The sequence below is a fragment of the Mustela erminea genome, chromosome 8 (assembly GCF_009829155.1).
Source record: "Mustela erminea isolate mMusErm1 chromosome 8, mMusErm1.Pri, whole genome shotgun sequence".
Taxonomy (NCBI): domain Eukaryota; kingdom Metazoa; phylum Chordata; class Mammalia; order Carnivora; family Mustelidae; genus Mustela; species Mustela erminea.
Window position 1 is genome coordinate 685,224 of NC_045621.1, and position 10,346 is coordinate 695,569.

The following is a 10,346-nucleotide window of genomic DNA, read 5'->3' on the forward strand; positions in this document are numbered from 1 at the left end:
GTATTATAAATACATACATATCATGTTCCCTTCTTTTACTTACCATGGTTAGTTTTTAACAATGTTGAAAAAACTTAATACTGTCTATATTTTAAAATAGAATGAGGCAATTTTTTTGATCTTGAGTTAGAATTTTTTTTCCCTCAATATCCAACCACTTATTTTAGTCACAGAGGAATTTCATATCTTGGGAAAGAACTTGTGTATACAGAAAACTCAATTTAAAATTTTAAGTTTTATAGAGTCTAATAATATTAATATTGGACTAATTTTAAGTAAGTTACATTTGCTTATCGAATCTATCAGTAAGATAGATACTGAAAATTGTGGTTGGTACTATCAGAATAATAAAAACAAAATAATATTATTTATACTTTTTGAGTATTGTCTATAATGTATTTTCTAAGACTTTCAGTATTCACAACGATCACTTCTGAGGGACAGTGAAGCCTTAAAATGACCTAAGCCAATTTGCCCTTTAGAGGGCAGCAGTAAGCTGCTAAAATAAAACTGATGAAGTCTGGGCATCTTCCAAAAGGAGTTTAATGCACTATGAATTTACTTCCAAAAAAATATGAATGGACGCCATCATTTAAAAATATAGAAACATTTGAAAAGAATTAAATAAAAGAACGAGTTTGTGAATATATAACCGCCTAGAAGGAAATCAATTTTGAATATCCTATAGTTTTAAAACTTCTGTGAATTTTTTGAAAGAGAAGATAGAGATATCATAAAAGTTAGATTAGATAATTTTATTAAATATCTTCTACCCTCCAGCTTTTGTTACCTTAATGATCTACATCGAGTTAATGTCAAGTGTGAGCCACATTTCGGTAGTGTTAGATCTCTTTGTGATAAAATAATTGGAATTTTTTGTTAATTTCTATATAGGTCATAAAATGATAAGTAAGCCCTGAAATCTTAGAAGGGTTAAAAACATAGCTTTCTATACATAAGTTACTATTATTCATAATTATTCATTTCACAGTAATTTATTTATGAACATGTGAATTTTATCTCAACCACTCATCCAGCTTTTAAACTTAAAAAAAAAAAAAGTTTAATTTATAAAATGCTAAATCATCATTTTGATTTCTTGGATAATTTAACTGACAATTTTTTCAATTGAAATAAATTGAGCTGACAGAAATGATAAAACAGTAAATTTTCAGGTCCCAAATTTGATCAGGTAGAATAACATAAAACAGAGATTTATTATGACACACACATCTTCATCTACTAAAGACACGGATATTTTCAGCACCAAACACAGTTTTCATGAATTGACTAATTAGCAGGTTTGGCTAATGAGCAGGTTAGCTAATTATTACTAGGCAAACCTTTAACTAACGCTGAATTTTATGCCCCTGCGCACTCGTGCATTTTCAGCTTCCTATGTGGTTAGGTGCAAACAAAAAAAATGAAATTTGAGTCTTATCTCTATGATATTTTAAAATAATTTTATACCAATTACATAGCATCCCTAAAGTCAGTCAATCTCTATAACATACATGTAAATAGCTTAGCAAAATGGGTCAATAATCATTTATTGACATATACAATGTTTTCTCATTTCTTTTCAATTATGTGCCTAATATTTTATGCTGATGAACTTATTAGAATATGATTGGCTTTAAAATATCTCTCCAGGCGTATCGAAAGTTTCTGGCACCTAATAATGTGGATACGCCAGAATTATAATTGTCCTTAAATGCTCTTGGATGTCCCTGAAATTTTTTTTAAATTATATACACAACTACTTTTCTCCATAGAAATCATCATATATATATATATATTAGCAATTATATACACATTATATATAAAATAGCATTTTAGAGAGTTTGTAAAAATACTTTCCGTGGATAAATACGTGAATATAAATATAAAAGTGATTAATGAAAAAATATGTGCTTTCCATTCATCACTGAAGTTACAACTGTCAGTTTGAAATAAAATATAACCAACAGCCTTTTCAGAGTAGTAGTGCACTTGCGAATAATTGTAAATCCTGCTTACATTCTCTCTCTTGAAGATTTAGAACACGGCCCCTGATATCGTGACTTGTTAAGAGCTGTGAGAAGCCAGAAGACTTTGCCTCTAAGACCCTACAGTGCACTTTACTGCGAGCAGACCCCCGGCAAGTATCAGTGTGTGGGCACGAGGTGTTTTTACACTCTACACACGTTTTTATGCGACCGATAAAAATCATCAGTTCTATAAATATCTGATCTTAGAATCAGATCGCAGAATCTCAGAAGTCACATATTTAATTTTGAAAAATGAGCTAGGAATAATAGTCATCTGGTATTCTCAATGATACGGCTCTACACAATGACTTCGGAAATCCCTATAGTGCTCCTTAGACAATACAGTGGTCCCCGATTCCCACATCAACGTGACTTCAGATGTTTACAGACACAGTACCTCAGGCAGGTGCCCGCAGTGTCATTCTCTACCTGTAGAACCCCGGCGGGGCTTTACCTACTCCTGAGTTGCTGTAGATATTTACGATAACTAGTTTTTATAAATAGTAACTTATGTAAGATTCTTTGTCATTGATAATTTCTCTGGTTCTGACTTTTGATACACCTGCTAGTACTTTTCGTCATGCCCAACTTGTATTGCACATTTTCTCTATTAAGCCCGGGCCACCGAGGTCAACTTGTTATTGAGGATTGTGCCACCAGGTGGTGGTCGTCCGCCACGGAAGTCAAAGTTGGTGCCCATTTCTGTCCTTGTCGGAGTCCCACTAGCTCATGTTTCCGCAGTCCTGTGCCCCAGACATTTGGCGATTTTATTATTTAGTAATCACACCAACCTTCGAAAGGTATTCTCTCCGTTTACAAATTACAAAACAGCACCGTGGAAACTGACTGCTCAGTTCACACCACGAGCACTGGCTGTAGAACTGACCCCCACCTCGTTTTAGGCCAGACAGCCCCCACGCTCATAGGCAAGCGATCTCACCAGAGATCTGCATGACCGAGATTCCTCAATGGGCATTTTAGGTCTAACCCATAAGATTTAATTCCAGAATTTACACTCAGTACATTTTTTCTCAAATTGACCTTATTAAAACTGAAAATGTTTCCGCTATGTAAGGTTGGTAATTCTATAGCAACTTCCCAAGTGAAACACTAAGAACTATAGTTCATTAGTTTATTATCTAATTATTCATCTTTACCATTCGCACTTTAGTGTATTTCTTGGATGAATCCCATACTAGAATACTCTTTTAAGCAGTCAGCCTGGGACCCGCCCTTGGCAGAGCGTCCCTGACGGCGGGGAGAGATGAGGTGTGGTCTCTCAGGTGCGGTGCCGCTCCGCCCAGAAGGGATGGGAGTCCGTCTTGGTTTTCATTTCTCACCTTGGATAAATCTCCTGGAAAGTTAACAATCCTGTGTTGACCATGGGTCAGGCTCTGCGCGGTCATGGCAGATAAGATAGCACATTGGGGGGCAGTGGTGCCCCCCCCCCATGTAGCCTGTGGACACTGAAGACTTACAAACATTCAAGAAGTTCAAGGTGCTCGGAGAGCTCAGCTTGTCTGCAGGGTCAGGGACAGCTTTCCCGAGCCTCCAAATGGAGACTTCAGCAAAGTGTCACTGAGGAGGATCAGCCTAAGCCCACGTAACGAGAAGACAGGTACGGGCCATGGAATGGGGGTTTAATCTGATGCAGTCACAGGAACAGAATTGTGGGTTTTAGTGTATCATTTTTATGATTGACTTTTTGCATTTTATGTCTCACTGTCCCCTCCCCTGTCCCGGACGTTGGATAGCAGCTCATGATAATATCTGGGGACATGTCATGTCCTTCTCCTGGACCTTGTGTGGAAACCAAGAGCGTTAAGGTAACTTACTATTTAAGAGTCTACATGCTGTTTGATCCTTTCATGAAAGATCTGCTTTGTCTGGCAGCAAAGAACACGGCCAGACGCCCTCCGCTGTCTCCGTGCCGGAAAACGTGCCAGGTGCTTCTGTGCAGTTTATGTAACAACCCTACGAACGGTTTCTGCCTCACGAACGTATCAGCTAAGACACTGGGAGTCAGAGCGTTTACGTGACTCATCGAATTCTGCAAAGCTACCGTGTGGCAAACCTCACGCTGATCGTGAACTGTACGAAAGACACCTGCCTTCCTCCCCGGGCTCCCTGCGAAGCTTCTCTCTCGCTCTAAAGGAATTTAAAAAAAAAAAAAAAAAAAAAAGAGCTTATCGCTAATTTTTTTTATTATCAAAAAGTTTATTGTGTTTCATCTTCCCTGCTGGTTGGACTGATTAAGAAAAAGCCTACTATTGCCTTGTGAGAGAAGTGATAAAATGTTGCCCGTTTTTCTCTAAGATGATACTGCCCTATTCCAGGAAGTGGCCACCGCTAAAAAAGACGACATGACCTTGGCACCGTGTGATCAATGGTATCTTCAAAACCACATTGATTCTGATGTGGGATCATGCTATTTCAAGATTAAAAGCAAAACAAAAGCAAAGAAACCCCAAAACTGGTTCAGACTGTGCAGCCTGTTTCGTGATCTTCATATCTAGCTTTCAGATAAAAAAAGAAAAAGTTTTCTTAGCCAGAAAGTTTTGTTTTGTTCTGAATTTATGGAGAGATTTTAAACTCCAGCTGAATTACGGATGGTTTATTCCAGTTTCTCGGTGGACTGTACCAGCCTAACAACGTCAGGAAGCTCGGGTTACCGGCTTGTGTCTTCTCGGCCTAACAGAGGGACATCAGGTTAGGTGAGTGCTGAGTCCTTTCTCCTCCATCTTCAGGACCGGTTGTCTGCTGCTTTTCCCTTTTGCAACTTTATGCTCTACATGCTTTCTCTTCTCAGCCTCCAGAATATTAGAGACCTCTTTTGATAAGTGAGACAAATGAAGAATTAGAGCCCAGACTCTCATTTTATAAGACACATTATGGTGTTTACTTTGTTAAATAGTGTCTCATCTTTAGAAGTTTTTATAACAATATTTTATTTCCAGTGACAATTTAAGTCTCCCCTGTGAAAGTGTGAGATTCTTGAGAACTTGGTCTGAGTCATCGCTGCTTCCCCAGTACCTACTGATTTCAAGCACATCAGATGTAGTTACTCCATCTTTATCAAAGGGAAGTACATTGAACGAAATCCCCCTCGAGAGTGGTTGGAGATATGAAATAAGAAAATGTGTGGCAGTGTTCGGTACGTCGTCAACATACTGACAGAGCTGTCACTTTGGTGTGTATTGTCTCACTACTACCAATGACTTGAGATCTCTACCAATAATTTGCTAATTTGCCACAAAATGCTAAGTCAGAAATATATAATAATAATCATTATACAATTTTTCCTTGTTCTGTTGCTGATTGTTAATATTTTATGTTTAGATACGGAGCTCTATAGGATTAGAACTAACTTGTATTAAGCCAGATCTCCTATGTCCTGTTTGACTAGAGACTCACACTGGACTTATCTCGGAAGTTGTTATCTTGAGAGTAAGACAAAAAGTGAATGTCTGTAGTTTCCTCCCCTTTCTCACGCTTTTCCCAGCTACAGGACGGCACCAAGGTTGACAGCTGTTAAATAGTACTTTGCTCCTTGCAACTGTCCAGAGATACTTCTGAAAAAAAAAGAAGTCTTCCTTGCTAACGTGACTTTTTTTGGTCTAAGTTGTTTTGTTTTGTTTTTTGTTTTGACAGATTACATGTAAGACATTTTCCAGAAGGATGCCACTTCCATAGAAGCTAATTTTCCCACACAATGGAGAAAAACATATTACATTTTGGGATCAAAATTGAGAGCTTTAACTAGCCAAAAAATATGAATGCTTCTAATAGCTTACCTGTAATATCTGTATAATCTTCAGTTTCAAGGACAGCACTAAGAGGGGCAGAGGCACAATCAAGCAGTAGATACACAGACACCCAAAAAATCTGTTCTTTCTTCATTGTATAAATCATCTCTGAAATACAGAACCCAGATATATTTAATTAAAATTTAATGTCAAATTATCTGTAGACCAGTAGGAATCTGATGCATACCTCCAAATGTAAATTTCTATGACCCTTAATGTGTACTGTCCACAGATTCCATGAGTCCTGTTTAAAACGTGTATATAGTATTCGACACTGTAGATGCACCAGTGTGCAGTGCGTAAGTCTAATAATATTGAGGCAAGCAGCTCATAGTTCAAACTCGAAAATGCAAATGAAAATAACAACTGATCAATGTGCCTAAGTATCACTAAGACCCATTTTCATGTACAGCTCTATTTGCCACATCTCTCTCACACCTATTCTTTGTCAGTCAGAATTAACTATATTTTAATATTCTGGCATTTTCCTATTATTTCATTAATGCAACTTTCAATTCCTGACTTCTCTTTCCCATGGCTTCAGATCTTTTCTTCAAAAAGAAAGACATTTTCCAAAGTTTTGTCTTTGTTTCCTTTAAAATATATTTGTTTGCATAACCAATTTTCAACCCAGATTTTCTATGAGACAGCAGAGAGAACCAGGAAAAAGAAACCTGTGGCGTTCCAGCAAGTCCTTTACCCCAGGCTCTCACCCTCGATGTAGGGAGGTATCCGATTCCAAGAGTCTCACAGAACAGTGACCCTAGTGATAAACCAACACATTTACACTCTGAAGGAAACAGATTTCAGCAGGAATGAGACTTGTCCTTCAAAATGATTTAGAGACCCACAATAAAGAGTAATGGGAAACCACACTGAAACTGGTTTAGGGTCTTTCTACTCCGGATTCAGAGGCAGAAGGAAGTGTGCTCATACAGCACAGGAAGAGAAAAAGCGGCAGCATAGGAACACGTCCAGCCACTGATGTTATCGGAGTCAGGAGGGAAAGAGAAATCTTATCAGTAAACCTCACAAGTGCAAGAACAGATACTTCATCTGAAATAATCCAGAGAATTCTCCATTTACTCCTCGAGGGAATCATCGTGGTAATATCCACCATTACGGCGTGTGCAGCTTTATACTAAATAGTAAAGTAATGCCGTTTGGGTTTAAGCTTCACTAAAATCACTAGTGAAACGTACAACCTATTTTTTCACAACACTTTGTAAGTGTTAGCATGTATTTGACTTTCTGTCAGTAGCCACGATATATACCTTCTATGTCATACCTGAACTATTTGAGTCCACAAATATATATGTGATATACATGTAGGTGTGCATACACAAACATAAATGATTTTGAAGAGTCAATCAGCTAAACTTCTAGTCTTTATCTTGTGTTTGAAAATGTAGTTTTCAGGGCGCCTGGGGGGCTCAGTGGATAAGCCACTGCCTTCTGCTCAGGTCATGATCTCAGGGTCCTGGGATCGAGCCCCGCATCGGGCTCTCTGCTCAGCAGGGAGCCTGCTTCCCCTCTCTCTCTGCCTGCCTCTCTGCCTGCTTGTGATCTCTGTCTGTCAAATAAATAAATAAAATCTTCAGAACAGTATGGCAGCTGCTGTTTACGGACTAGGGTCCAACAGCGGAGAGCAGCGCCGAAGCTCTCCAGGTGGAGGAAGCGCCGGCTCAGGCCTGGGCCAGCGGCGGGGCCGAAAGCCGTCGGGGAACCGGGCGTGTGCGCAGGCGGCGGCGGCCTTACTGCGGGGAGGGGGGCCCGCGCGGACCTGCGCACCTGAGCATGGACGTGAGGCCTCCGGACGCCGCTCAGGGCGGTTCGCCTCCCGCAGACACGGAGCGCGTTGGGCCGAGCAAACCCCAAGCCCCGCGCGTGCGCTGCGGCCCACCCCGAGCCCCGGTTCCCGCCGCGGGACCGCCCGGAGCGAGGGGCCGACCGCGGCGACCGCGGGAGAAACTGCAGCCGCAGGGCTCGGCGGGGGGCGGCGCGGGGCTCGGCGGGGGATCGGGCGGGGGTCGGGCGCGGGGCTCGGCGGGGGGCGGCGCGGGGCGCGGCGGGGGGTCGGGCGGGGGTCGGGCGCGGGGCGCGGCGGGGGGTCGGGCGGGGGGTCGGGCGGGGGTCGGGCGCGGGGCGCGGCGGGGGGCGGCGCGGGGCGCGGCATGAAGTCGCGGCTACACCGCACGCGCCGAGTCCCGCGCCGGTCCGTTCAGTCGCGCCCCGCACGCGCCGCAGCCGCCGCCCTCCCGGCCGGTCCGGGGAAGGACGCGGGGTGCGGACGTCGCAGGGTCAGGGACGAGCCGTCATCTGGGAAGCAAGCGGCGGAGATGCTGGGAAGAGGCCGGCCGGGGCCCCGGGGCGGGAGGCGGCGGCACCACCGGCGGGGGAAGCGCGTCCCGGGGCCTCGCGGACCGGCTCGGGCCCGTCCACACCCGCAGGGCGGAGCGGGGCGCGGCGGGGCGCGAGCGCACGTGCCGCTGGAGGAGCGGAAGACGACGCGTCGCAAGTGCCTGCGGGTCACGGGGCGGGGGAGCACCGGGGCCGCCGAAGGTCTCAGGCCGCCCGCGGACCCGCACGTGCGCAGACGGACCCCGCGCAGACACGCAAGGTCAACAGGTGCGGAGCCGGTGGGCGGGAAGTCGCGGACGCGGACGTCGGGAAACAGCCCGACCGACCCGACGAGCCCCGCGGCCGAAGCTCGGGCCGCCGCAGGGTCCGCCGGAGCCGCCGGGTCCCCAGAGTCTCCGAATCCGGACCCGGGTGCGGCGGGGTTCGGACGGAGGCGGGTCCCGGGATAATCAGGTCTCGGCAAGGTTCGCGGTCCTGTAGAAGGTCCCCACCGAGACCGCTCCCGTGCCCCGCGTGAGGTGCGACCTGTGAGCCCGACTCGTGCTGACCCTTTCGATGTCCAGTTCGTTATCGGAAGTGACCGAAGCGGGAACACATCGTACGAAAGTGTCAGTGACTAATGGGCGTCATCCTGCGTTAGACACTGGGATTAGGGAGCCTAGCGGAAGCCGCGACCCTTGGGGATTTACACGTAGCGAACGGACTACATAAAAATGCAACGTGAATGCCTAGAGAAATGGTCAAGGATCTTTGTATGCCAGGCACGTAGCAGTAGGAGATGAACACAACCTAAAGTATTTCTCTTGAATAAAGCTAGTATTTATTTTGGGGGCAACAAACTAAAAATCCTAAACTTACCTCTGCCAGCAACCTGTTAAATAACCTTTGGAAATAAATTTATACATATATTTTAATGATTTTATTTATTTACTTGACAGAGAGTGAGAGAGCGTAGCAGGGGAGCAGGCAGAGGGAGAGGGGAGCAGGCTCTGGGCTGAGCAGGGAGCTATACTCCGGGCTCGGTCCCAGGACCCTGAGATCCTGACCTGAGCCGAAGGCAGACGCTTAACTGACTGAACCACCCCGGTGCTGCATATTTTTTAACCTGATTTATAAACACATGACTTTGGCTACATTGTCCTTAATTTCCACTCAAGCTTCAAAAATGTATGCATTTTAATTAACATATTTTATACACTCCACAGAATAATTTATAGTTATGTTGTGGAACTTACATTTTCCATTCACTTTAATGCAGCGTCAATTTTATCCTTTTAGGTCAAGATGTATTCTCAGAATATAAGTTCAGCAAGATGTTATTAGCTGTTACAAAAAAAAAAAAAGTGTTCATAGGTTAATACATATTTAAGTCTGAATTAAAAAACCTTATATAGGCTTCTCAACTGTAGGATGTTTATAGGATCCTTACTATGGTATTGTGCAATTGTATCTTCTATGGGAGAGTATAGTCGATGTATTTCCAAACTTATATGACAAGGGGCTATTTCCCCATAAAATATTTTTGGAAAATTCCTTGACAAATAATGTTACATTTAAGGAGAAGTCAGTAGATTATCTGATCTAGAAAAATATTAAAAAGCATGGTGTGATCTGTGCTTTAATAAAATCCAGCATATATAGCAGGACGTCGAGAGGGGAAAATTTAAATGGAACTGGCCGCTGGGAAGTCGCAGAGGCTCAGACTGAAACTATGAACGGGAACCGTCAGTGGAGCTACAGGGCCAACGGCAGGTCTGTCTGAGTTGAGTATTGTGGAAACTGAGTAACAGTAAATTCAGGATATGAAGGACAGAGAATTCAAGTATATCCTGCGTTATTTACTGTGCTGGGCACACAAATAGGTAAATTAACATAAGTATTGATTGGCGTGCATAGTAGGGCTGAGTTCAGTCTGGAGAGATTGTGTTCTAAGTGGACCTGAATAAAGGCAGTTAAAGACGTCGGACGGGAGCTGGGAAGTGTTTCGCTGAATCACCATCACTGCGAGGCAGGGTCATTTCACCAAGGGAAACGGTGCCAGTAGGTCATTCCCAGCTCCCCCTTCAACTTTATTTCCTACCCGCTTGTGTCTATGGATGCTGCCTACTAATCCCCTGGCTTCAAAGAAACTGCTTATTTTTAAGCAAAC

At 43.6% G+C, this 10,346-nt stretch overlaps 1 protein-coding gene across 9 annotated transcripts in view; it reads right to left on the reverse strand.

Annotated features, from left to right (window-relative positions):
• TFPI (tissue factor pathway inhibitor) overlaps positions 1-10,346 on the reverse strand; it is an 89,050-nt gene that overhangs the window by 33,027 nt on the left and 45,677 nt on the right. For 8 of the 9 annotated variants that reach the window (XR_004288361.1, XM_032354109.1, XM_032354108.1 and 5 more), the window contains 2 exons: positions 9,433-9,520; positions 5,825-5,944 (listed from right to left, as the gene is read on the reverse strand). Coding sequence is in view for 7 of the 9 variants with exons in the window: in XM_032354109.1 (XP_032210000.1) it covers positions 5,825-5,942 (118 nt within the window). In the remaining 2 variants the exon portion in view is untranslated. The remainder of the gene's footprint in view (positions 1-5,824; positions 5,945-9,432; positions 9,521-10,346) is intronic. The other variant, XM_032354113.1, reaches the window with a different exon arrangement.